At 40.0% G+C, this 27,204-nt stretch overlaps 1 protein-coding gene across 1 annotated transcript; it reads left to right on the top strand.

Annotated features, from left to right (window-relative positions):
• Nucleotides 1-2,504: 2,504 nt before the first annotated feature.
• On the top strand, nt 2,505-25,981 carry TARS (threonyl-tRNA synthetase). Its single transcript, XM_027520082.1, has 19 exons — nt 2,505-2,834; nt 7,305-7,385; nt 9,168-9,358; nt 13,424-13,547; nt 14,838-14,959; nt 15,484-15,601; nt 15,852-15,916; nt 16,002-16,080; nt 16,841-16,987; nt 17,535-17,633; nt 18,855-19,021; nt 20,164-20,326; nt 20,419-20,556; nt 20,916-20,993; nt 21,108-21,208; nt 21,304-21,408; nt 23,175-23,247; nt 24,878-24,992; nt 25,442-25,981. Exons 1-19 carry the CDS (start codon nt 2,778-2,780, stop codon nt 25,588-25,590), a joined length of 2,172 nt encoding a protein of 723 aa, XP_027375883.1. The 5' UTR covers nt 2,505-2,777; the 3' UTR covers nt 25,591-25,981.
• Nucleotides 25,982-27,204: the final 1,223 nt, after the last annotated feature.

Here is a 27,204-nt window from a genome sequence, read left to right as displayed (position 1 = left end):
TCTTGCCTGGAGAATCCCAGGGATGGGAAGCCTGGTGGGCTGCCGTCTGTGGGGTCGCACAGAGTCGGACACGACTGAAGCGACTCAGCAGCAGCAGCATTCTGCCTCTGGGGCTTCCCTGGTAGCTCAGAGGGTAAAGAATCTGCCTACAATGCAGGAGACCCAGGTTTGATCCCTGGGTGGGGAAGATCCCCTGGAGAAGGAAATGGCAACCCACTCCACTATTTTTGCCTGGAAAATTCACTGGACAGAGGCGCCTGGTGGGCAACAGTCCCTGGGGCACAAAGGACACAACTGAGCGACTAACACTGATCTGCCTCTAGCAAAGTCAGTATCTCCATCTTCCTTGGTCTCATTATTCTCATTTAAAATTCAGGTATAATTCAGGAAAACACTGCTAATGAGCACATTTAAATGTTTTGCATTAGATGCAAAGACTAGATCCTGCTGATTCTTATTGTGATTTAAATATGGGAAGTCAGATTGATTTACTTAAGGCTATAAAACTGTGTCTAACTCCTGGAACTTCTTAAAGAGAACATCCATCAAGTACTACCAATAATCTACTCTAATTATAGACCCTCTTCTTAATTTCATTAGTATAGAGGTTTGGGCTTCTTTCTTTCACAATCCTGATTAACTAGTAACTTGTTTTTCAAGCAAGGATTGTCTCAACACTCATTAATTCCCTCAACATGTATTGAACATCAACTGTGTGCCAGGCTTTTATCTGCTAGATGTTGCCAAAAATACACAAGTTGTGCTTTTGTGAAGTTTTCAACTTGAGAAAATAATTTTTTAATTGTAAAACTGTAGTGGTTTTACAATTGCGCTATAAACAGCGCTACAGAATATGTAACAGGGAGACTTACTTCATCCCAGTAAGAGTGGTCAAGAAATTGTCCCCCAAAGAAAACAATTTCTGAGATCTAATACGTAGTTGCTAATTAGGCAAAAAGTATGTGGGGCAGGCAGAGATGAGAATAAGAATAGCCCCAATAGGCAGATCCCAGAAATAATAATGTCACTAAGGTTGCAGCTCCTTGGAAGGAAAGTTATGACAAAACTAGATAGCATATTAAAAAGCAGAGATATTACTTTGCCAACAAAGGTCCATCTAGTCAAGGCTATGGTTTTTCCTGTGGTCATGTATGGATGTGAGAGTTGGACTGTGAAGGAAGCTGAGCACCGAAGAATTGATGCTTTTGAATTGTGGTGTTGGAGAAGACTCTTGAGAGTCCCTTGGACTACAAGGAGATCCAACCAGTCCGTTCTGGAGATCAGCCCTGGGTGTTCACTGGAAGGACTGATGCTAAAGCTAACTCCAGTGCTTTGGCCACCTCATGCGAAGAGTTGACTCATTGGAAAAGACTCTGATGCTGGGAGGAATTGCGGGCAGGAGAAGGGGACGACAGAGGATGAGATGGCTGGATGGCATCACTGACTCGATGGACGTGAGTCTGAGTGAACTCCAGGAGTTGGTGATGGACAGGGAGGCCTGGCGTTCTGCGATTCATGGGGGTCACAAAGAGTCGGACACGACGGAGCGACTGAACTGAACTGAACTGAAGGTTGCAGCTCAGTGTACGGTGGGGAAGTGAAAAAGCTGGGCAGTCAGAGACCTTCAAAACCATGACTTTCTTTACACTGAAAACCACTTAAAGAAGAGTTTTAATCTAGAAGTTGCCACGATCATATTTGTATTTAAAAAAAAAAAGACTATTCTCCTTTGTGAAAGGATAATAAAAAGAAATTCACTGAGAAATAAACTGCTGTCATGCGAAAAAAAATGAACCCAAGAAATCGGGTTAGGAGGCTATTGATTGAGCTTCGTGAAAGGATGACCCTGAAGGAGGCAAGTTGTCGAGGACTGATGTTTAGAAAGTACAATCCATGAAACTCGGTGGAGTACATAAACTGTAAACAAGCTCATTATGATTCTGATTTCAAAACAGCGACTGTTTTAAATCGACTGATAAAATAAACGGAAATAGAGCCATTCGATTCCAAACACTGAGACCTCTGTGTGGGAGAATCCGCGGAGTCGGCGTGGTTATTTCCTTAAGTAAAGTTTCCTTGCATTTTCATAGGCTCTGTGGAAATGCTCCCTGATGCAATATAGACTGGAGGTGGCGTGTAATAATAATGAATGTCCGAGGAAAGGCGCTCGTCCCCTAATCAACAAGGCTTAGGTCTTGGGAACTCCGGATTGCAAGAAGAAGGGCCTCGCTCGGTTCACCGCCATAGACTTGAGAGCCGGGAAAAGTCCGCAGAACTCAGCAGTCACGCCAGGTCAGGTAGCGCCAAAGCAGCAAAGAACTCTGGCCTCTACCCCAGTATCTGACAGCGGGCCAGGAACAGATAACCCGAAATTTTCCGGAAGCTCAGACTTAGCGCGTCTTGCTCGCTACGGCGGCCGAAAGGGCCCTGGAGTAATAGGCGGAGTCAGCCCGGAAGAAGGCGCACGCGCATTGCGGACTTCTGGGCTCCGGAGATGACCCTATAACCCGCCAGGAGTGAGTGCAGGTTCTGTAGTTTCCTCCCCGCCCCGCCGCTTCCTGATTTCCGAGAAGGGCCCGCTATTCCGCGTTGTCGATTAGCTGCCTGCTCTCCCATCAGGTTAGGAGGCGGAGTTTGGGCGCTTTCAGATTGCATCAGCTGTGGACCACGTGGCGCAAGCGCAGTGCTCCCAGTCGCCACTGCCCACTTTTAGGCGACTGCTGTCCTTTCCTCCTGGCCGTCGATCTGGGCTTTAGTTTTCTCTTGGTGGTTTGCGGATGTCCGAGGAGCAGGCCAGTAGCCCTTCAGCGAAAATGGGAGACGAGGAGAAGCCGGTGAGTGGGCTGAGTGGAGCCCGGAGGCAACGCTGGCGCTCTTGTACCCGTGTTGCCCAACATGGGGAGAGGGAGGGGTGGAGGAACCCTGGGGCTGGGGGCGCGATGGAACTCTCGGACGAGTCAGGGTCCCCTTTGGAGAGGAATCGCAGATTCATAAAGCAGGCCGGGGCCTTGCAGACCATCTCTGAGTCCATCCTCTTTTTGTAGATGAGGACGCTGAGTGTCTTGCTCAGAGCCACACAACTAATTAGAAGCCGAGACAGAATTAGAATCTAGAGCTTTGGGCTTCTATACTAGCGTCTTTGGCTCACTGTAGTCGGGAAGAATGTTGCGGAGCCTCATTTAATTGTAAAATCACGTACGGGTAAAAGACCCAGTTTAAGAAAGGGAAAACCAAGTCACCGATATCTGCCCAAGTGTATAATAAACGGTGGAGACCACCCCATCTGACAAACTCTAGAGAAGTTACACAATCCCCTGCCCGATGCTAGAGGCTTGCCTTATCACATTGACAAACGTTCATCATTTTACGCCTGAACTTTTCGCTTTAGTGGCATACTATGCTTGGGAACATCTTCCCAATCCTGTTCTGTGGACCAACTTTTGGGTTGAAAGTTCAGATCGCTTTTACGTAAATATATAGTATATACACTTGCCCATCTTTGTTCTGTTTTCGTTGGAAATAAAGAACGGCTGCCCCGTCACGTTTCCAGTTGTTACTGGAAAGGTGAAGTGGACCTCAGGGTTCCAGAGAGACCCATTTTAGTATCGCGGCTCTGCTGTTCACTGTGCTGTGCTTAGTCGCTCAGTCGTGTCCGACTCTTTGCGACCCTATGGACTGTAGCCCAACAGGCTTCTCTGTCCATGGATTTCTCCAGGCAAGAATACTGGAATGGGTTGCCTTGCCCTCCTCTAGGGGATCTTCCCCACCCAGAGATCGAACCCAAGGCTTCCACATTGCGGACGGTTTCTTTACCGTCTGGGCCACAAGGGAAACCCTGTTTACTACTGCTGCTGCTGCTGCTGCTGCTAAGTCGCTTCAGTCGTGTCCGACTCTGTGCGACCCCATAGCCAGCAGCCTACCAGGCTCCCCCGTCCCTGGGATTCTCCAGGCAAGAACACTGGAGTGGGTTGCCATTTCCTTCTCCAATGCAGGAAAGTGAAAAGTGAAAGTGAAGTTGCTCAGTAGTGTCCGACTCTAGCGACCCCATGGACTGCAGACCACCAGGCTCCTCCACCCATGGGATTTTCCAGGCAAAAGTACTGGAGTGGGGTGCCATTGCCTTCTCCGACCCTGTTTACTAGCTGTATGCAAATGGAAAGTTACTTACTCTTTTTAGCCACTAGCCTCATTTGTCAAATGGAGAGGTGTTTTAGAACACAGAAAAAACCTTGATGTTAGTTCTCTCCTTTATCGTTACTGGTTTCATTTAGCAGAATCCATATGACCAAAAACATTTAATCCGAAAAACAGAATTGTTTCCTTCTCTTTCCATTTTCAATTTTCATAGATAGACCTGCAGTTAATTTTGTATCCATCTTTTTACCTGAATACTTGGCTAGTTATTAATAATATTGATGTTCACTGTTATATCCTATTATTATATATTGGGCTTCCCTGGTGGCTCAGAGGGTAAAGCATCTGCCTGCAATGCAGGAGACCCGGGTTCGATCCCTGGGTGGGGAAGATCCCCTGGAGAAGGAAATGGCAACCCACTCCAGTATTCTTGTTTGGAGAATCCCATGGACGGAGGAGCCTGGTGGGCTACAGTCCACGGGGTCACAAAGAGTCAGTATATTATATATTATATGTAGTATATATTATTATATATAATATATATTATGTAATATTCACTACCATGTTATAATTAATATAATATTAATTAATATAAGATTAATATAATATTAATCTTAGAATCCTGTCAGTACTTTACTTGACTGGAATGGACTTAAGGTGTATTCATTGGTCAGCTGTCAGCTGTAGATGAACCTTAAAAGTTCATTAAGTCCTGAATCCCAGAGTAGGGGAAGTGTTAGCTCAGAAGGAAATTGGGAGTAATATTTTTACAATTTGTTTTGTGTTTTAAGTGATGCAAGTCATAAGTTTTATGAAATTGAAAAGAACAATCAAAATGTCCACAAGTGATAAATGGGTAAATAATGAAATGTTATTTGACAGAAAAAGGAGTGCAGTACTGATACATCTTGAAATCGTATACTGGCTTAAAGAAGCCAGTCACAAATAACTTTATCGTATGATTCCATTTGTATGCAATGGCCAGAATAGGCACGGCTATAGAAACAGAAATATTAGTTGTTGCCAAGTGCTGGGGAGATGGGGGACGAGGGAATAACTGCTAATGTGTACAGGATTTTCTTTGGGGATAATGAAATTGATTGTGGTGATAGTTGGGCAACTGTAAATACACTGAAAAACCATTGAATTGTGCATTTTTTTTTTTGTGGGTGCATTTTATGGTGTAGGAATATATCTTGAACTGTTTTTAAAAAGTTCAAAGGTCAAAAACATTTACAAAACTAAAGTGTTGTGCCCCCCCACCCCGCCCCCATCCCCAGTTCTGCTCTTTCACTGCTGAAGATCACTTCCTCCCTTAGAGTTGACCACTGTCAGCTTCTAGGTGGGTGTCTTTTCTTCCTACCACTTAAAGATTTTCTGAACATAGAAAAATTATCTAATTTTTTCTAATTTAATCATGTATAAAATGGAATAATGATAGCCATCTCACAGTGTTTCTGTGAGAATCCGAGGTGATTGTGGAGGATCTCTGTAGATGGTAAAACTTTCATGCGGTGTTTGCTTTAAGATGTTTCTGTCTGAGCAGTGACAGGGAGGCAAGTCGTTTATTTCTGAGACGATACTCTTTGTAGTAGTGTAGTACTGTTAGTTGCTGCTGCTGCTGCTAAGTCGGTTCAGTTGTGTTCGATTCTGTGCGACCCCATAGCCAGCAGCCTACCAGGCTCCCCCGTCCCTGGGATTCTCCAGGCAAGAACACTGGAGTGGGTTGCCATTTCCTTCTCCAATGCATGAAAGTGAAGTCGCTCAGTCGTGTCCGACTGTTAGTTGCTAGTCGTGCCCAACTCTTTGCAATCACATGCACTGTATAGCCCACCAGGCTCCTCTGTTCATGGGGCTCTTCAGGCAAGAACACTAGAGTGGGTAGCCGTTCCCTGTAGTATCCCTTAATGTGGTTTGGGATTTCTCAACCTCAATGCTCTTGACACTACAAACTGGATAATTCTTTGTTGTGGGAAGCTGTCCTGTGCCTTGTTGGATGCTTAGCACTATCCCTGGCCTCTACCCAGTCTATGCCAATTGTACTCCCCAGTTGTGACAAGCTAAAAGGTTTCCAGACATTGCCAAATGTTCACTGAACGGGTCACTGCTTCTGAGTGAGAACCACTGGTTAAGACTAGTTCTTGCTGTTGGTGTCTTGCACAAGACTTACTGCTTTAAAACTTTCTGTGACTTCCTGGCATTGAACTGAATTCTAAGAAGTCCACAGATGACACCACCCTTATGGCAGAAAGGGTGAAGAGGAACTAAAAAGCCTCTTGATGAAAGTGAAAATGGAGAGTGGAAAAGTTAGCTTAAAGCTCAACATTCAGAAAACGAAGATCATGGCATCTGGTCCCATCACTTCATGGGAAATAGATGGGGAAACAGTGGAAACAGTGTCAGACTTTATTTTTCTGGGCTCCAAAATCACTGCAGATGGTGACTGCAGCCATGAAATTAAAAGACGCTTACTACTTGGAAGGAAAGTTATGACCAACCTAGATAGCATATTAAACAGCAAAGACATTACTTTGCCAACAAAGGTCCGTCTAGTCAAGGCTATGGTTTTTCCAGTAGTCATGTATAGATGTGAGAGTTGGACTGTGAAGAAAGCTGAGTGCTGAAGAATTGATGCTTTTGAATTGTGGTGTTGGAGAAGACTCTTGAGAGTCCCTTGGACTGCAAGGAGGTCCAGCCAGTCCATCCTAAAGGAGATCAGTCCTGGGTGTTCATTGGAAGGACTGATGCTAAAGCTGAAACTCCAGTACTTTGGCCACCTCATGCTAAGAGTTGACTTATTGGAAAAGGCCCTGATGCTGGGAGGGATTGGGGGCAGGAGGAGAAGGGGACGACAGAGGATGAGATGGCTGGATGGTATCACCGTCTCGATGGACATGAGTTTGAGTGAACTCAGGGAGGTGGTGATAGACAGGGAGGCCTGGTGTGCTGCGATTCATGGGGTTGCAGAGTCGGACATGACTGAGCGACTGAACTGAACTGAACTGAACTTATCTTTGACAGTGGTGAAATTTCCTCTTTCAAAATCAGATTTCCACTTTTTTAAAAAACAGATGCTAAAATAACATCCTCAAAACTTTCCTAGGGGCAGCTTGGATCGGTGTCAAATTAGATGAAAATAAAGACCCTTCATATCTTTTTTGCTTCTTTAGGTAGGTGCTGGTGAAGAGAAACAAAAGGAAGGAAGCAAGAAGAAGAATAAAGAAGGATCGGGGGATGGAGGTCGAGCAGAGGTAAATGTTTTCAGGGCTGTCTCATCAGAGATTGACAGGGCAGGGAGCTGTCTTAGACTTGTCCTATGTGAGAGTCTTATGGTTTTCATGGAATTTTAAGATGGCACAAGATGAAAAAATCACGGAGAAGAGCCAGGAAAGTCTTAAGAGGGAAAGAAAGACTGGCGGTTACTTGTTATTGAAAAAGAAAAATAGCTGAAGTATGATTGTAAGATAATCTGTGGGATTAGATATGAAAAACAGAGAACAAACATTGCCAAAAAGAGGACTGTGATAATTACTCAGTTGCCAGATTGGGTGCTAGCCCTCTGACCATTTCATTCAATGAGACATTGAGAGACTTTGGTGTTTGAGCTTATACTGAGTACAAGGGAAACCAAAGAAAGCCCCATTCCTTCACCCCATTCACACTGTTTCCACCTGGACCTGCCACCAGGGACTGGTTTTAAGCAGGGCAAATCTCCTTGAGGCCTCACACGTGTAGCGAAAATGCTTTCAGTTCACCAGGCAGATGCTGGAAGGAACTGGCACCTCAGGAGTCATCCCAGAATCCACCTCGTTCCTGGGTGCCGTAGGAGGCGGTGAGACTCGTCTTCCTACTTTGTTTTTGAAGTTGAACTGCTGTGAACTAGGCTTCATTTTTTGCTTTTGTCATTGCAACTGTTTTATTAGAGACTCTTTAGAAAACGACCAAAAGACAGAAGAACAAAGGAATAGGCTCTTAAGAAGTATCCTATAGCACAGTAAAGTGATTTAAGAGCTCTTTTTTATAATTGATAAACTTAGAGCACTTCCACTTACTGAAAGGTAAGTTTGTAGGTGATCAAGCACCATTAAGTGTTGCTTAGAGCCCTGCATAACCATTTCTGTTATGTTTTGTCCATTGTATCCCACTGTAAGTGTGGGGGGAATTGTTGACTGAATTTCAGAATTTGTAAGAAAATGCATTATGTTCCCTAATTTCTTTTTTATACATTCAATATGAGTAGTACATACTGTTCTGTTAAAGTTTGAGAATTAGCCTGGAAATAGGAAAGAAGGGATATAATTAGAGGACTTTTCTGAATCAAGAATTGTGTGTGTGATGTGATTGAATATGTATGTTAAGTGATCTGTCTGGAAAAAAAGTGTACAATGAGGTATCCAAGACCTTTCCTCCTCCTCCATACTCCCATCATTTATGTACTTGTCTGGTTTCCCTTCTGAGGGCAGTGGGTAGATCTTATTGTCCTCTGTAGGGCCAGGTACAGAGAGTATCTGCTCCATGAGTGGTGAATAAGTTAAGTTTAACACTAAGTGCTTCTGATCAGGAAGTGCTGAATGGATGTGGAGATAAACGGTAGTAAGATGGAGAGGGTTATGTGGGTGGGTAGGACCGTACTGATGCTTCTGAGTAGGTGGGACCAGGTAATGTGAGCAGGATTGTATTAATAGAATGATGGGCTCTGAGTTTTCAGTTAATTTATTGGTGCTTTCCTATCAAGGATTATGGACCCCTGTGATGATTTAATGAAAAGCCCCCGAAGAGCACCTGAATGACTAAAGAAAGGGAAGGACTGTGGTAGGAGGGAGTTATAAAGAGATCAAGACTCTTCCATTAAAAAAAAAAAAAAATTAAAAGCCAAGAAAAAAATATGATTGAAATGAGAAGGAAATTTTGTAAGAGGGGAAAAAATGAAGTACTACTTCACATAAGATAAATCTTTTTATTATTATTTCTTTTGCTTTTCTATATGAAAAGGACTGCGAGTATTTACTGACTATTTATTTGTTATCTTGCAGTTGAATCCTTGGCCCGAATATATTAACACCCGTCTTGAGATGTACAATAAGCTAAAAGCAGAACATGATTCCATTCTGGCAGAAAAGGCAGAAAAAGATAGTAAGCCCATTAAAGTCACCCTGCCTGATGGTAAACAGGTAGATGCAGAATCCTGGAAAACTACACCATATCAAATTGCTTGTGGAATTAGGTATGAGCTATATCTGTCTTGACCATTTGTTGTTTGTAACTAAACTTCTTTTTTTTTTTATCTTGCCAGGTTTTATCCTCATAACAGTTATGTTCCTGTTCAATGCTTTTATTGTTTAATTTACTTTATTCGGGTTTTTTAAAAAATAAAAACAGTTTAGAGCTTTGTGGTCAAAATTCAAAGTGAATATCTTGAAGACTTTGGTCTTATTTTCCAAAAGATTGTATATTTCTTCTTCATGCATGCATGCTAAGTCGCTTCAGTAGTGTCCGATTCTGTGTGACCCTATGGACTGTAGCCCACCAGGCTCCTCTGTCCATGGGATTCTCCAGGCAAGAATACTGGAGTGGATTGCATATCCTCATATATTTCTTCTACTTTGATCATAAAATGTCACATAAGCAAGTAGAGACTGCTTCATCTATTTTGACTAAAATTCTCAGTTTTAAAATTAAAATTGAAAGCAGCTCATCTCAAATGGGAAAGTTAAAAAACTAACATGACACAAGAAAAAGTGTATTATTTTTGTAAATCTAATGTTCAAACTTCTGTTGGGCTGGGTTAAAGTTATTTCAGGTAAGTGAGAATTATATGCATACTTTGTAGTAAAGGAAATGCTTTCTTAATGTGATATGATAGGGATGAATAGCTGGTAAGTTTATCAAAAAACGATAAAGTTGGAAAGGCGTAAATCAACACATAGATTTTCTACCAGGTATTGGCAAACTACGGTCATAAAAAAATGACTAATATGACTATAAAGCCAAGGTTGGGGGTGGGTGGAGTGCTAATTAAACTTTTACATTATTTTAACACACTTGAGAAGCCATATGAGTGCAAAGTCCTTCCAGATTTGTGTGTAGTTGTTTCATCCACCCCTGACTTGACAATTTTTTTTAAGTGACTTGCCTGTATCAAGCCTTCTCAAACATTCAACTTGGTTTTCACAGAAACTGTAGTTCCCTTGTTGTATTATTTACCTGTTTCTGTTTACTTATAATGTTTACATATTGAGCTGAAACCACTGAAATCATCATATGAATTGTCAGAAATGATTATCATCACTATCATATTGTTGAACCTAAGAGATACAATAACAAGTGCACAAACAAATTTGGGAGCCGTCACACACAGCTGGTTCTTGGCAAGCCCACTATGCAGCTGGTGGGAGTAGGAGCAGGTAGGCCCATGAGCCATGTGTTCAGTATGCCCTGGCCTTCTTACAAAGGGAAGGCTATTAATTTGACAAGTATTTCTACTTAAAGTACTTCTACTTTACTCCAAAGGTGGTAAGAATATTAAGCAAGTTTCCATGTGAGGTCATATATAACTGGATATATGGACAGACTTTTTTAAGTATCAGTTCAGCCTTTCATTTGAGAGAGAATTTTACACGTTGGTTGTTTAAGAGATTTCTCCATTCTTGTGCAATGAGATTGTAGCTGTGTCCGTGTTAAAATCCAGGCTCCTGTCAGTCCAGGAACTCGTTCTCTACATACTACAACATTCTTCAGATTATGTTGTACTTTATCAAGGGGCCAATTGGAAAATAATTTTCCGTTTTTTTTTTGAATTAATGCTTCCATTGCGGCTAACTAGTCGGAAAATATTTTGGGAGAAACATCAAAATTTTAAGTTGAATCATGAAAGACACTTGTGAACTCTAGGCCTAGAATTAAGTTAGTGATATGAAAGTGAGAGTGTTTATGACATTTTTACAAAAGTCCAGAATAACCTCTTGTTCTGTGAAAATGTATAGCATGAATAACAGGCTATTTAAAGGTTCAGGTGATTTGTAGTAAATATATGAAAGGAAAAAAGGGAGGGGGGCTGCTCCGTTTGCTTCAGAATGTTTTTCTTTGAAGTTTTTTCCAAATCTTACTTTGTAGATTATTTTACCCCTTCTTTGAAAAATTGAAATGATCCAGTATTATTCATGTGTAATCTACATTTTCAAAATTGTTAGCATCTCAGAGTACCTTTTAGATCCTAAGATGAAACTTATTTTCTTCCCAAAGAATACAGAGAATATTAATCACCTTTCATCAGTACTTGAATCTTTTGACAACTGTTTTACACAAGTATGATAAAATATGCTTCCCTCTGACAATTCCATGTATCTTTTGTGAATGTACACATTTTTTTTTTTTATTCGATCCTTTTGATCTCAGGAAGAAAGGAAACATTGGATACAATACATGGGAAATTCAGTGGGAACACTGAAGATGGGATAGGAATGTGTTTTCATTTGTTCTTCAGTTCTGATGCTTCAGCGGGGAAGGATATATAAACAGGCTGTAAACCCTCAAACAGAACAAGGAGTGAACCAGCTCCCACAGCAAGTTCAGCTAGCCCAAGCCTGCTGGTGGTAGACTTAAGACTCAGTGTGAGGGCTTCATGGTGTAGGGTGTTGCCTGCTTTTGTCAGGTTAGAGTATTATAGACTGTTGTTTCTCCAGCTGCACGTTTGCATCTGTAATCTGACTAACCATACTCAATCCTGCTTGAGCCACACAGCTTCCTGTACCTTTCCTAACATATCTCTGCTTGCATCCATGCCTGTTCTCACACTTGGAGTGCCAACTCCTCTCCTTTGCTTCTTGTCCAAATCTTCTGATCCTTCAGCCCCTGGGTACTTTATTTTTTTTTAATATTTGTTTGTTTTTGGCTGCATCGGGTCTTTGTTCTGGCATGATGGATCTTCGTTCCAGCATGTGGATCTTTCGGTATGGCGCGTGGGCTCTTCACTGCGATGTGTGGGCTTCTCTCTATTTGTGGTACCCCAGCTCTAGAGCATGCAGGCTCAGCAGTTGTGGTGTGAGGGCTCAGTTGCCCGGAACAGGTGGGATCTTCATTCCCTGACCAGGGATCAAATGCGGGTCCCTTGCTTTGGAAGGAAGGCGGATTCTTAACCACTGGACTGTCGGGTTACTTATGTTGAAAGCCTGTCCAGGCCCCTCTGATCTGTGCTGCTTTTACTTCCTCAGAACTCCTGTGACTTCTGTACCTGGTGTGGTCTGACACCTCATAACTTGTACTTCGTACTGTGTATTTAGGTGACGTTTTTATCTGTATTATAAAATGTTTTATTAGATAGCATTTTATTTCACATGTATGTTGTAAATAATATCATCTTAGGCATTTGCAGAATTCTGAGATTAGCGTCGCCTCTCAAAGGAAAGATCTGTTACAGATTTCAAGCAGAAGAAAAGCAGAGAAGTTATTTAGAACCAGCCTATCTCCCCCCACCTTTTTTTTTTCCTTTGGAGTCTAAATAGCCTGGTTTTATGGAAAACTAATTTTGAAGAAATTAAAATGTAAACTACTGGAAGTTATTGTTTATTACAGTTGCCATGTTTGCTTAAACAAGAAGCATTAGATGTCAAATAATAGTGTTTGGAATTTTCAGAATCTTCTAGTTATATTCTTAGGGACTATCTTGAATTTTGTTGCTTTTTAATTTTATTTCACAAAGTTAAATGTACATCACCATAATAATACACAGTCAAATCTCAAAGACAATACAGGTTCAGTTCCAGACCATCACAGGAAAGCAAATTACGTGAATTTTTTGGTTTCACAGTACATATACAGGTTGTTTGCATTATACTGTAATGTATTAAGTGTCCAATAGTTTGGTCTGAAAAAACAGTATATGCCCTAATTTAAAAATACTATATTACTAAAAAATGCCAACCATCATCTGAACCTGCAGCAAATCTTGATACTAACACCAAAGATCATAGATCACCATAGCAACAAGTATCGTAATAATGAAAAAGTTTGAAATATTGTGAGAATTAAGAAAATGTGACACAGAGGCACAAAGTAAGCAAATGCTGTTCTGAAAATGGTGCCGACAGGCTTGATGCAGGGTTACCACACACACACACACACACAAATATATATATGTGTGTGTGTGTATATATCTACAGGGTGTAATAAAAGACGAGATATGCCTGTATATAATGTTTTCTTATTTCAGTTCTCACATCAACTGTTGTGCTGCAGAAGATTCTTTTTTATAGAATCTTATGTTTTTATATATGTGTGTATATATTTTCAGTCAAGGCCTGGCCGACAACACTGTCATTGCTAAGGTGAATAAAGCCGTCTGGGACCTAGACCGTCCTCTGGAGGAAGATTGCACCTTGGAGCTGCTCAAGTTTGAGGATGAGGAAGCTCAAGCAGTAAGTTTTTATTCAGATTCACAGTCTTTTCCAGCTTATTATTTAAGCCAGCAAGTGGCTAAAGTTGGTTGATGTCTCATTGTCATATTTGAAGTCTTGATTTTGTCTTTCATGTAGGAAACAGAGTAAAAGTGCTTGTTTTATAAAATTAAGATGTGCAGAAGTGCACTTAATACAAATTTATTCTTACTCAAGATACTTCACTGAGGGAAAAGTGCTCGGAATTTTATTAGAAATTGATTAAGCAAGTAAAAATTGTTAACTACACTATTTGTCAACACTTAATCAAGATGTATCTATTTATTAAATTTGAAATGATTCAAATTTCTGTTCCTTTTGGACAATTGATTTTCATATCTTTCTTACTTTAAAATGCTGAAAGCACTATAAAAATCAGTCTGCATTTGACAGCAGAGTTTCCCCCTTATTTCTCCAGGGTGGAATACCATATAAGAAAAAATAAAATATTTTGTTTTAGTGACAGTGATTTGCTTAGATGCATCGACGGTTTCCAAATGTACTCTGGAGTCCTTAAGTTTTTTATGATAATTTAAATTTACTTATTACTTTTTATTTTGATTTCAAGGTCCATATGTTTGTTCTTGGTTTTAAATTGTATTATAGGCTCTAGTTGTGTGTTGTTTGAGGCCAATAAGAAAAAGGGGCTTCCATGGTAGCTCAGATGGTAAAAAATCCACCTGGAGTGTGGGAGACCTGGGTTGGATCCCTGGGTCAGGAACATCTAGAGAGGAGGGCATGGCAACCCACTCTGGTATTCTTGCCTGGGTAATCCCCATGGACAGAGGAGCCTGGTGAGCTATAGTCCATGGGGTCACAAAGAGTTGGACACGACTGAGCAACTAAACACAATAAGAAAAAAAGTAGGTATAACTCGTAAATGATGTTCCATAGCCAAGTAAAAGCCAGAGCATAGCCCGTGGGGTTGACTCAAAAGACCCTGGGCCACTGCAGTTAATAAGACAGTCATGTGGTGGGTACCTGTTGTTTTCAGGGAACAAAATCCATCCCATTTAATTAATGATGCTAATTTGTATTTTAATTAGTTTGAACAGATAATTTCTAAGATACAAATACAATTTAGTCATTAGAATCCTTTTAAATCCTTTTGGCTCTGAATAGAATCACATTGCAATCTGTAGATTTATAAATTTAGATCTTCTTGTCTTAAATTTACTCTATACTAAACTTTATATATCTTTCAAAACAAGCAATTAATTTACAGCTTGTACTCCCAGACTCAGACCACCGTACTTTTCTTTGGATTTTCAGGTGTATTGGCACTCAAGTGCTCACATAATGGGTGAAGCCATGGAAAGAGTCTATGGTGGGTGTCTGTGTTATGGACCACCAATAGAAAACGGATTCTATTACGACATGTACCTCGAAGAAGGGTAAGTTGTGTAACTGGATAAAGAAAAAATCTGAATTACTCTGGGTTCATACTTTATTTTTAAAGATTTGTCAATAAAGGAGAAATGATATAAAGCTTATTGCTTCACAGTTACCCAGTATTCCTACTGAGAAAACTTGAAGTGTTGTAGTAACTCATGAAGTAGTAAAGACTTTCTTGAGAGCTCTGTTCTAGATCAATGAAGGTGATTTAGATCATAGACCTAAACCATATGTCAGGAAATGAAATGAAGGTTGAACCTCTCCTTTCCTAGTGGAATGTGTGGGAATGGCCTTCATGAAGAGCAAGCTCAAAGTCACTGAAAATATAGAAATAGTTTATAAAAAAAAATGTCTAGTTTAAAAATTCTTAATATATGATGCAAGGGTCTAAAATTCTTAATATATGATGTCGGGGTCTAATCTTCTATATTAAAACCTTTGAAGTATTCTGAAGACATGTTCCCCCAAGCTGTGGTGTGAGTAGAATGGGATAGAAAGAGATTAATTCTATTTTATTCTTCAGGGGTGTGTCCAGCAATGATTTCTCTTCTTTGGAGACTTTATGTAAGAAAATCATTAAAGAAAAGCAAGCTTTCGAAAGATTAGAAGTTAAGAAGGAAACTTTACTGGAAATGTTTAAGGTAAACTGAACTGTCACATGGCCTCCACTTCTGTTTCACTCATTAACGTTACTTAAGGTACATTGGGTTTAGTGTACTAAGTCCATGACTATCCTGTTCTTTAGAAAAATTTAACAAATGTTTTTAAAACATGTATGACATTTATAGTCATAGAATGCTTAGACATACTTCAAATTGTATTTTAGCTACAGTATTTAAAAGTAAAAATTAAAGAGTGGTTATTTTTTAAAATAATTTTTTCTATTTTCAGTACAACAAGTTCAAATGCAGGATTTTGAATGAAAAAGTGAATACTCCAACTACCACAGTCTATAGGTGAGAATATCAAGTGTCGTTAAATACTACTATTGTATATGTCATTGTAAGTCTTTGTTAAAATTCCTTTTTTTTTAATCTTCAGATGTGGCCCCTTGATAGATCTCTGCCGGGGTCCTCATGTCAGACACACTGGCAAAATCAAGACTTTGAAAATACACAAAGTAAGCAGTATAACTTTGGGGGCTCTGTATAGACATACTTGTCCACTAAAGATGTGTGTTTATTTAAACTTGCATTCCCTTCTCTTTTCAGCCATGTTTCTCTTGCATATGTAAGGGTGGATTTTTTCCTTGGGCTGTCTGCTGACTGTGGGCACTGTGTGTCACTAGCCTTTTTCTTTTTTCTTTTTTTTTTTTAATTGAAATGCTCTCAAGCAGTGACTGAGAGACTCACCACCCATCACCAGAGCATATGGTGGTGGATTTTGGGTAGACTTACAAAATCACACAGTCAGGCTTTGAGACCGACTCACTGGAGGGTGCGTGCTTTTGCCTTCTGTTATGTCTAAGGTGATAATTACCCAAGTTCTTTTTTAACCAAACTAATCATGCCAGTAAGATTTTTGTTGTTGTTGGTTGGTTGGTTGATTTTCCATTTTTGCCCAATCTTCTTGTGAAAGAAAGGTGCCTCTAAAGTCAGTTTTGTTTGTGGAGTTGTGATGTCAGTGGGTATTGAGAACGGGGCAATTTTGAGAGGATTAAGCAACTAGCTTCGTTCTGTGGAATGAGTACAACCACTCTAGACAGACCTCAGCAACTGGGAGATGCTTATATACTACATGTTGGCTTTTTGTGCCATTTTTCTTGAAATAAGGGCTAAATATGAATTTGACCCATAATGTAACTGTGAGAAATAACATGTAACTCTTAAATGAGATATTAAGAATTTGAACATTATCTCATGGTTATTCCCTTTTTTCAGAATTCCTCCACCTACTGGGAAGGCAAGTCAGATATGGAGACTCTACAGAGAATTTACGGCATTTCCTTTCCAGATCCTAAGATGTTGAAAGAATGGGAGAAGTTCCAAGAGGAGGCTAAAAACCGAGATCATAGGAAAATTGGAAGGGTATGTTTAAAAAGAACAATGTGTGTAGACCAGATTGTCATTTGAAATATAATTGTATCAGGTAATGGGAATTTAATTCTGAAGAGGTGCTGTAGCTTCCAAGGACTTACTGTACTGTCCTGGAAAAGCTGTAAATTATTACTCATTGTCCACATTATCTTTCTAGAGTGTGTTCAGTACTGTGCAGAAATTGATTTTAACTACTCTTTTTATTGAGACCACATGTTAATGGCCTACATTTTTCTGTAAAAGAAGTATAACAGCATTTTGTAGAGCTGGAAGATGCTTTTGAAATTCCCTGTTCTCGCTGACTTACTTGAAAGACATGGAAACTTAAGTCCCAGAAACGTTTATCTGCTTGTTGCCCAAGATGACACAGAGCATCGCCAGTGGATTCTGTGGTGTCCTTTTCTTTATTCCTCTACCCCTGAATGTTTTCTAAACTGGAAGTTAAGTTTGGTAAAAAAAATATTCATTTCTACAAGTGTGTTCACTCTGTGCCGGGCATGATATATGTATAAACTTCCTTTTGCTTTTGTATACCCAGGACCAAGAACTCTACTTCTTCCATGAACTCAGCCCTGGGAGTTGCTTTTTCCTGCCCAAGGGAGCCTACATTTATAACACACTTATTGAATTCATCAGGGTAAGCTGTATTCATTCTTTTCTTCTATAGATTTAAGACATAAGTTGATTTTATTAGATAAGGTCTGCCAGAGGGAAAGATAACCTTGTGTTTGAGAAGAAACATTTTAAAGAATAAATGAAAATGTATGTATTAGGTCTCATAAAATGTATAAAAAATTCTTTCCTCCTAATATGTGATCTAGTCCATATAGTTGGGTATATATGCATGAGATAAGCTGGTGAGCTTGTAATGGGGCCCGTAACCCCTTATGTGGGAGATCTGTGGCTTTCTGACCGTTCATTTGTATTTTCTTTGAAAAACAAGTTAATCTTTACATTACTTTTTTCTTTGTAAACTGTGACAACCGTATATTTATAGAGAATAACACCACCAGTATCTCTGTACTCATCTCCTAATTAAAACATATCCAAATAGGGCTATATTTGCTTCAGGCTTTTTATTGAGGTAGAGTAATACATGGGCTTCCCTGGTGGCTCAGTGGTAAAGAATCCTCCTGCCAATGCAGAAGACATGGGTTTGATTCCTGGGTCAGGAAGATCCTCTGGAGAAGGAAAGGGCAACCTACTCCAGTATTCTGGCCTAGGAAATCCCATGGACAGAGCAGCCTGGCGGGCTATAGTCAGTGGGGTTAAAGAGTCACATACTACTTAGCAACTAAACAACAGAGTAATATATACATGGTAAGGGGGGAGGAACTGTCTTTTAAGAGTCCTTTCTGATCTACTTCCTTCCTTTCCTAGAAGAAACTATATATTATTTTAAAGTTAGCATGGATGGATCCTTTTTGTGCATGTTATTTTTACATCTGCCGTATAAATACGTATCTAAATTATGTGTTTGTGTGCTTCAAAGTTACATGCATGAAGCCTTGATGTGTATTAGTCTGCCCTGTGATTTTCACTTCAGATAAGTACACATCCAGTTCATTTTCACCTGTTCAGTATTAATCCATCGTCTAACTTCCACAGTGTGCCCTGTGCTTACTGGGCGCACTGACGTCATTTCCCTTTCTCCCGTGTGACCAGTTGTGCTGGAGTACCCTCCTCTTGTACATGTCAGGGGCTTCCTCTTGGGTGAATCCCTCCCAGCAGAGCTTTGCGATTTTAAGATGTGCATCTGGAACTTTACTAGATGGTAGACAATGGCTCGTGAAATTGTTCCTTGCACCTGATGTGTAAGCATGTATTCCCTACATGCATTGTGTCTGTTTCCTAACAGAGTGAATACAGGAAACGAGGATTCCAGGAGGTGGTCACCCCGAACATCTATAATAGCCGGCTCTGGGTGACCTCGGGCCACTGGGAGCACTACAGCGAGAACATGTTCTCCTTTGAAGTGGAAAAGGAGCTGTTTGCTCTGAAACCCATGAACTGCCCGGGACACTGGTATTCAGCAGTTTTGAGTTTCTCTCATAGATTTTCAGCAATCAGTCCTAGATGGTTTTTCTCCTTTGAAAGTATTTAAAAAGAAAACAATGATGTAATCAGAAGAGTATTTAAATGCATCGTAAGTGCAGTGGTGTAACATCTTCTGTGCCCAGCTAGATCCTCAGATCTGTAGACATTCAAGAGTGGCATTGGGGCAGCATCAGTGAACAGACAGGATACAGAACAGGGGAGACTTTTATTTATTTATTTTTTTAAGATACATGCATCAGAACCTCCTGCTGATGAATTGACATCCTTGGAAAATCCTCCTTGCCTTGAGGCAGTTCACTTTGTATCCTTGGAAGCTGGGTGAGGAGCAGCATAGGGCAGACCAGGGAGAGCTGTGGCTGGCTGCAGGTGGCCACGTCATAGCTCCTGGCACCGGTCCCAGCAACCAGGCCTCGAGGGCAGAGGGCGTGAAACGGAGGAGTCTCCACGTGGGCCCTGGCTTGTAAGTCAGGGAGCCAAGTTCAAGTTTATTCTTAGTCTTCCCAGGTTCTTCAAAGTTTCTGAAGCACTTTCAGACTAACGGGGAACTAAAGCACTTTGGGGAGCAGTAAGAAAGTCCAAGAGACGCTAGTGGAAGATCTCCCACCTGCCAGTGCAGGTAGATCTAAGAGACACAGGTTCAACCCCCAGATTAGGAAGATCTCCTGGAGAAGAGAATGGCAACCCACTCCAGGATTCTTGCCTGTTCCACAGACAGAAGAGGCTGGTGGGCTACCATCCATAGGGTAGCAAAGAGTTGGACATGTTGAAGTGACTTGCATAGCACAACAGCTTAAGTACAGACTTTCATTTCCACTGTTTCTATAGCTAAGATTTTCTTTACAATATGAGCCTTAAAGGCCATCCTCAAAGAGCACAAGGATAAGACTTCAGACTTAATGGAAATACATTTTTTATTCTAGCTTGGTCATGGATGGTTGTATTATAATTTATTTGCTGCTTTACTCATGCTAGTGCTTAGAAAAGCCCAGACTTTTGATGTGTGAACAGCTAGATCCAGTATTTGGCAGGCTTTCTTAGCAGTATCAGAGAAGCAGTTGTGTTCTTGTGAAATTAAATGTCAGTGGATTTTTCTTTGCCCTCTTCTTTAGCCTCATGTTTGACCATCGGCCAAGATCCTGGCGAGAGTTGCCTCTGCGAGTTGCTGATTTTGGGGTGCTTCATAGGAATGAGCTGTCAGGAGCACTCACAGGACTTACTCGGGTCCGAAGGTTCCAGCAAGATGATGCGCATATATTCTGTGCCATGGAGCAGGTATGAGATTCTGGGGTGAAACACTTGGAAAGACATGTCAAGAAGATTGAGGAAAATTAAATTACCACTGTTCCCCCCTCTTTTTTTTAAAGATTGAGGATGAAATAAAAGGTTGTTTGGATTTTCTGCGTACAGTATATAGCATATTTGGATTTTCTTTTAAACTGAACCTGTCTACTCGCCCAGAAAAATTCCTTGGAGATATTGAAGTATGGAATCAAGCTGAGAAAGTAAGTGGTGGTTTTCAGTGTGCTTCAATATTACTTGAGTGAAATTGGCATGCGCCATAATGTGAGAAAGCCAAGCTTCTTTAAATGGATAAAAGAGAAAGAAAATTGGAAATGGTTTCTAGGCTTGTGTAAGCCAGTTTTTTCCTCTGTGATTTTGTATTTTAGACATGGTTGAGTGTGTTTTTTCAGTCATCAAGCTGTAATCTTTAAAGGGGTTTGTGTATGAGTATGTCTAGGTGGACAAAATTGTAAAGCAAAGAATAGTAACCCATAAAGTAGTTAGAATATTTTTAGTCTCAAATTAGGATGGAAGAAGTTGCATTTGAACAAAAATTTAAATCATTTTGTTTTATCCTTAGCAACTTGAAAACAGTCTGAATGACTTTGGTGAAAAGTGGGAATTAAATCCCGGAGATGGAGCTTTCTATGGTCCAAAGGTCAGTACCAAAGTCTAATTGAGAATAATATGTCTTTTCTGTTCCGATGAAGAAGAGATTACTTTAAGGTTTTTAAAAATTCACCCCTAATAGAACCCAATCTTTGCATCTTAGATTGACATCCAGATTAAAGACGCTATTGGGCGGTACCACCAGTGTGCAACAATACAGTTGGATTTTCAGTTGCCCATTAGATTTAATCTTACTTTTGTAAGGTGAGTTTCTAAGTGTCTGCTCTGAATATTCTTCCATAAGGACATAAAGGAACATATATACAAAATACAGGAAAACAATTTTTTTTTCTTTCTAGCCATGATGGTGATGATAAGAAAAAGCCAGTCATTATCCATAGAGCCATCTTGGGGTCAGTGGAAAGAATGATTGCTATCCTCACTGAAAACTACGGGGGCAAATGGTAATGTGCATCATTATTTCCGTGTGTTTTTGTCCAGATGATGTAAATTAACTGTCAGAAATGTCTGCTGTCCAGTTTAGTTCTATGATGGAAAGGGAGAATGATTCTAGTTGGTGACTTCTAATTAATGACAAGTGTTTACTAAAAAGTAAGGAATCACAGTCTAAACCCAAGTTTTTTAACTAGAAGAATGTTTGCAATTATTTTTAGCAGTTGATTGGTTCGAATGTTATATAAATGCTTTCTAATGAGTTATTCATCAGTAAGAAGATTATTGTTTTGATTGCTTTCTAAGTAACTTTGGGAACTTATAAAACTTTGTTTTTTGTTTGAGTAAACAAAAGTAGGCTTTCAGCAGTACCTTGTTCAGTGTTGCTGATCATAATAAATAAGCATTTTGGACCCTTTAGAAGCCAAGTTTTTGGGGTTTTTTTTTTGGATTGAAAGTACAGAGTCCAAACCAATTAACATTTTTGTGTCTCATTTCTAGAAACGTTTGTTTCTGCTAGCAAGATAATAAGCACGCTACTTGCATTTTATTTTCTCAGCACCTTTGTCTGGGCCCCATTTTGGGAAGGCAGTTGAAAACAGGAAATGGTTATGAAACACCCATTTTGTACAGCCTGTGTCATTACATTGCAGTCACTTCAGTTTTCTTTGTAATTTGATTAGTTCAGACATTTTAAGTTAGGGATGTCATACGTATAAATGAAATAAGCTAATTTCTTTTCAGTTATATTTCACAAAATCAAAACAAACATGGGCAGTATTCTCTGCACAATCTCGAGAATAGGAAGGTCCTCAGCTGATGCTTTACCAAACCTGTAGTAGGTGGGGAACAGCCCACAATTGGGGTGGAATTTGGTACTCACCAAATTCAGCCTAATTTGGTACTTGAAATGAAAGTCGCTCAGTTGCGTCTGACTCTTTGTGACCCCATGGACTATACAATCCATGGAATTCTCCAGGCCAGAATACTGGAGTGCTAGCCTTTCCCTTCTCCAGGATCTTCCCAACCCAGGGATCGAATCTTCCCGCATTACAGGTGTATTCTTTACCAGCTGAGCCAAGAGGGAAGCAATTTGGGGCTTACTCCAGCCTAACTGTAGCAATTACACCCTTAATTGTAGCAAAATAACTTGAAAATAGAGGCGGGACCAGGAGCAGCACTGGCTTGAGTCTGCAGCGGGTGGGGATTGGGTGCCTGAAATCCCTGAAAGGAGAACTGCAGATGGGCTCACCTTTTTATAAGCAGGGAAAACACACTCACTTTTACCAAGTACCATCACCACTTACTAACTGTTTCTATTTGTTGAGTCCTGCAAAATGGATCTTGAATAAACTGAAGGCACAGTCTCTGTCCCTACATGAAGAATGAATAATACAGTAACACTTGAATAAAATAACCTTTGGGGTAAAATAACTTGAATCATTAAGTGCTCTTCTTTGTCGGTGTGTTAAGCCCTCCAGCCGTAGGTGCATGGTATTTTCTGTTAGCTGCTGTGTTGAATTATGGGGCGTGGTCCCAGCTCTCTAGTTGCTTTGCTCTCTCTGCTTAGCAAGACAAGTCTTAATTACAGATTTTCCCTTTTTTCTGCTCCTGAATCATCCTTCAGTCCTTATTGGACATTGAAAAAAAGCCAGGTTTTTGGAAGTGGTCCTTGCATGTTTCAGGAAAAGGTACTGAATAGTAGACTAAGAAGTGTGCTATCCTTGTTGAAGAAAGTTCCCAAATTCACATTACATATTTTTTTTTTCTTCTAAAGGCCCTTCTGGCTGTCCCCTCGTCAGGTAATGGTAGTTCCAGTGGGACCAACATGTGATGAATATGCCCAAAAGGTAATCCTTAAGTATGACTTTCTTTAAATTTAATAGCTGTTGTTCAACTTTTCAGATCTCATAAATTATATCTATGCTTTGTAAGTCAAACTGCTGTGATATAGAGAAGTGTTTACATTTCAGTCTTTGGTAAGCCTAAGTAGATCATATTACCTCTTTAATGTTTTTTTATGTGGTTCTGTGGTGAGTAGACTTAATTTGGAAAGTTTTACACACACTTGATGTTTTAGTTTTTAATATTAGCAAGTAGTGTGACATATAAATTCAAATGCATAATGTAGTGTAAACTGTTCTTTGACTCAGAGTAATTTTGGTTTGTTTCTAAAGCACATTTCTTTAATTTGAAACTTTTTTTCAAATTGATGGTATGACAGCAATCTTTGCCCTCCCTACCGAAAAGCCACCTTACTAACAGATGTATGAATATCCATTCATACCTCACACCTTAAAGAGTAGAACAGTCTATTCTGTTATACAGCAACAATTCCATGCTAAGGAATCTCAAATTATGAAAAGTTGAATTATTAATAAAAAGCATTGTTTCATAATTGCAAGCTGAAAGTAATAAATTGGCTAGACAAAAAATCTATATATCAATGAATAACATTGTAACATCAAAACCACCATGTTGGATTTCCCTGGCAGTCCAGTGGTTAAGCCTCCACGCTTCCACTGAAGGGAGCACGGGTTCAGTCCTTGGTTGGGGCGCTAAGATCACAGACCACAGTGTGCAGCTGAAAAAAAAACCCAGCCTGTGTTTGGATCAGAATAAATTGCACTTGAGTCTCAGCTGCCTTTTAATAAAGGAACATTAAAAAAAACCAACTGATACGCAGACTATTCAAGATATACTGTATTCCTATCACCTCACACAGTCGTTTTAATCAGTTATGCTTTCCATGGTTAATGGATTTTACTTTATTGTATATGCATGTATTTTCACAGTAGAAAAAAGGTCAGTTTTAGTTAACTCACTTTTCAACTATAACACTAACTTTCTCCATGTGGGGATGGAGTGGCATGTAAAATTATGTAGGGGGTGGATTTTTGATTATACTGAGTTGTGGGGGGAGGACACTGCTATTAATCCTTAATGACTAGAGACCAGAGATGTTAAATAGCCTGCAGTTACCAGGCTTCTTACCCAGTGGCAGAATAACTCAACTAACATGTGCACAGGGCTCGTGTTAAGAAAAAAAGCACTGGTGCTTTATACTTTAAAATAGGTTACAGTTGAGAGTGTAGTCTTATCCTGGCACTGTAATAAACTAACTAAGAACCTTTCTGAAATTTGTATACTTCAAAATCCCAGGAGGTTCATTGGTGAATGATCACTAAAGCATAACAACCTATTAGTGAGATAAAAATGGCCCATTCAGATCATTCTGTCTTATTGAATGGTAATTGGTTGTCAGATAGATGGAAAATTTAACCTGGTTTATTTAATTCATAGTTTATCTCTCAAACAATATATCGTTTTGTAGTTCCACATCACGATAATATATACTTCAGTATATTTATTAACATTCCTTTTTAATGTTTGTGTAATTGTTCAAATTGTTAAATAAAATTATTTAAGATCAAAATATAATTCTCCTTGAGATCTGAAGAATTCTCTATGTTTAAATAGGTACGGCAACAATTCCACAATGCTAAATTCATGGTGGACATTGATCTGGATCCAGGCTGTACATTAAACAAGAAGATCAGAAATGCACAGTTGGCACAATATAACTTCATCCTAGGTAAGAAAGGAGACTTACCAAAGACAGCCTGCCAAAACTTAGGAAAACTTTAAACCTGGAGATGTAGGCTTAAGGGAACTGTGATCGTCAGTAGTCTTTCCATTCCTGATCTCAAACTGTATGTTTGTTCTGTTGATATAACAAAGGAACATTTGGGTTTGGAAACTTGAAAGATTCAAGTAATCTTGAAAGGTTTGTCTAAAAATCTTCTCCCCTTCACCTCCTGCTTTTCGTCTGGTGACTTTTTAATAAGTTGGCTGGATTAAGTGACTTGGTAATAAGCACAGCAGTTCTAGTCATTGCAGAATGGTGGGTTGGGTTTGGTTTTTTCATGAGTAGATTTGGTCACCTGTACATTTTAATGAATCAGAAGCTACAGGGTGGATTTCTGTTTGAATATGCAGTAGGAGTCTTTTCACCTAACAAAAGTTTTGTGGGTTTTGGTTTAGTTGTTGGTGAAAAAGAGAAAACCAGCGGCACCGTCAATATCCGTACCAGAGACAATAAGGTGCACGGAGAGCGCACCATCTCGGAAACCATCGAGCGGCTCCAGCAGCTCAAGCACTCCCGCAGCAAACAGGCAGAAGAAGAATTCTAAGGAAGAACTTTGCCCAGCTTGGCTCAGTAGAAAAGGGTGAACGTGTTTGCCTACCGTGAACTTTGTATGATGGAAAATATCAGCTTATACTAACCTTAGAATAATTTGGCAGAGCCTTTGGAGATTACTGCAGATCAATGTTTTTTAATTTAGACTTTAGACTATACATATTTGAAGAAGGTAATTAAAAGTGACACATTAACATGATTTGATTCATTAAATTTCTGAACACTGGATAAAAGCATGAGGAATGTGCTAATGTAATGTGGAAGAATGTTTTTATAAATGTAATACAGCTAAAATGTTAAGTTTTTTCAGATTTGATCAATGGAAAAGATTAGAATTGGATTATGATTTAAAAATAAAAATTTCTGTTCACATTAAGTTTCAACCGCTCTGTCCTTCATGTCCATACACACCTACCCGGAACAAATCACATGATCCAATATTTATCTTTTATGTTTTGTAACACAGATGATGTAAGTTGGGTGGAGAGGTCAAGCCCATAGTATATTCTGTTCTCAAACTGCGGTGTGAACCAGGGGCCTGCTGCTCAGTCATCGGATGACATGTTGTAGGAATGTCACTTGTAGCTGTTTTGGGGACACAAACCTTTTAAAACCAACCATGAAGCTATTTTAGAGTAGATTTGCACAAATTTTTAAGAAGGGTGAGTCATGGATATAGTTATCTATTTCAGTTTCAGTTCAGTCGCTCAGTAGTGAACGACTCTTTGTGACCCTGTGAACTGCAGCATGCTGGGCCTCTCTGTACATCACCAACTCCTGGAGTTTACCCAAACTCATGTCCATTGAGTCAGTGATGCCATCTCCAGCCATCCCATCCTCTTGTCATCCCCTTCTCCTTCTGCCCTCAATCTTTCCCAGAATGAGTCAGCTCTTCGCATCAGGTGGCCAAAGTATTGGAGTTTCAGCTTCAACATCAGTCCTTCCAATGAACACCCAGGACTGATCTCTTTTAGGATGGACTGGTTGGATCTCCTTGCAATCCAAGGGAATCGAGTCTTATCCAACACCACAGTTCAAAAGCATCAATTCTTCTGTGCTCAGCTTATAGTCCAACTCTCACATCCATACGTGACTACTGGAAAAACCATAGCCTTGACTAGATGGACCTTTGTTGTCAAAGTAATGTCTCTGCTTTTTAATATGCTGTCTAGTTTGGTCATAACTTTTCCTTCCAAGGAGTAAGCATCTTTTAATTTCATGGCTGCAGTCATAATCTGCAGTGTTTTGGAGCCCAAGAAATAAAGTCAGCCACTGTTTCCACTGTTTCCCCATTTATTTGCCATGAAGTGATGGGACCGGATGCCAGGATCTTAGTTTTCTGAATCTATAGAGATCTCTATATCTAGATGGAAGAAGGATGTTTCATAGATACAGAGAACAAACGAGTGGTTATTAGTGCAGAGAGACAAGAGGGGAGGGGCAGTATAGGGATAGATCAAGGGTTCAGATCAGATCAGGTCAGTCGCTCAGTCGTGTCCGACTCTTTGTGAGCCCATGAATCGCAGCACGCCAGGCCTCCCTGTCCATCACCAACTCCCGGAGTTCACTCAGACTCACGTCCATCGAGTCAGTGATGCTATCCAAG

The sequence above is a fragment of the Bos indicus x Bos taurus genome, chromosome 20 (genome assembly GCF_003369695.1).
Source record: "Bos indicus x Bos taurus breed Angus x Brahman F1 hybrid chromosome 20, Bos_hybrid_MaternalHap_v2.0, whole genome shotgun sequence".
NCBI lineage: Eukaryota > Metazoa > Chordata > Mammalia > Artiodactyla > Bovidae > Bos > Bos indicus x Bos taurus.
The sequence above is the reverse complement of the archived record's forward strand: the minus strand, read 5'-3'. Positions and strand labels throughout refer to the sequence as shown.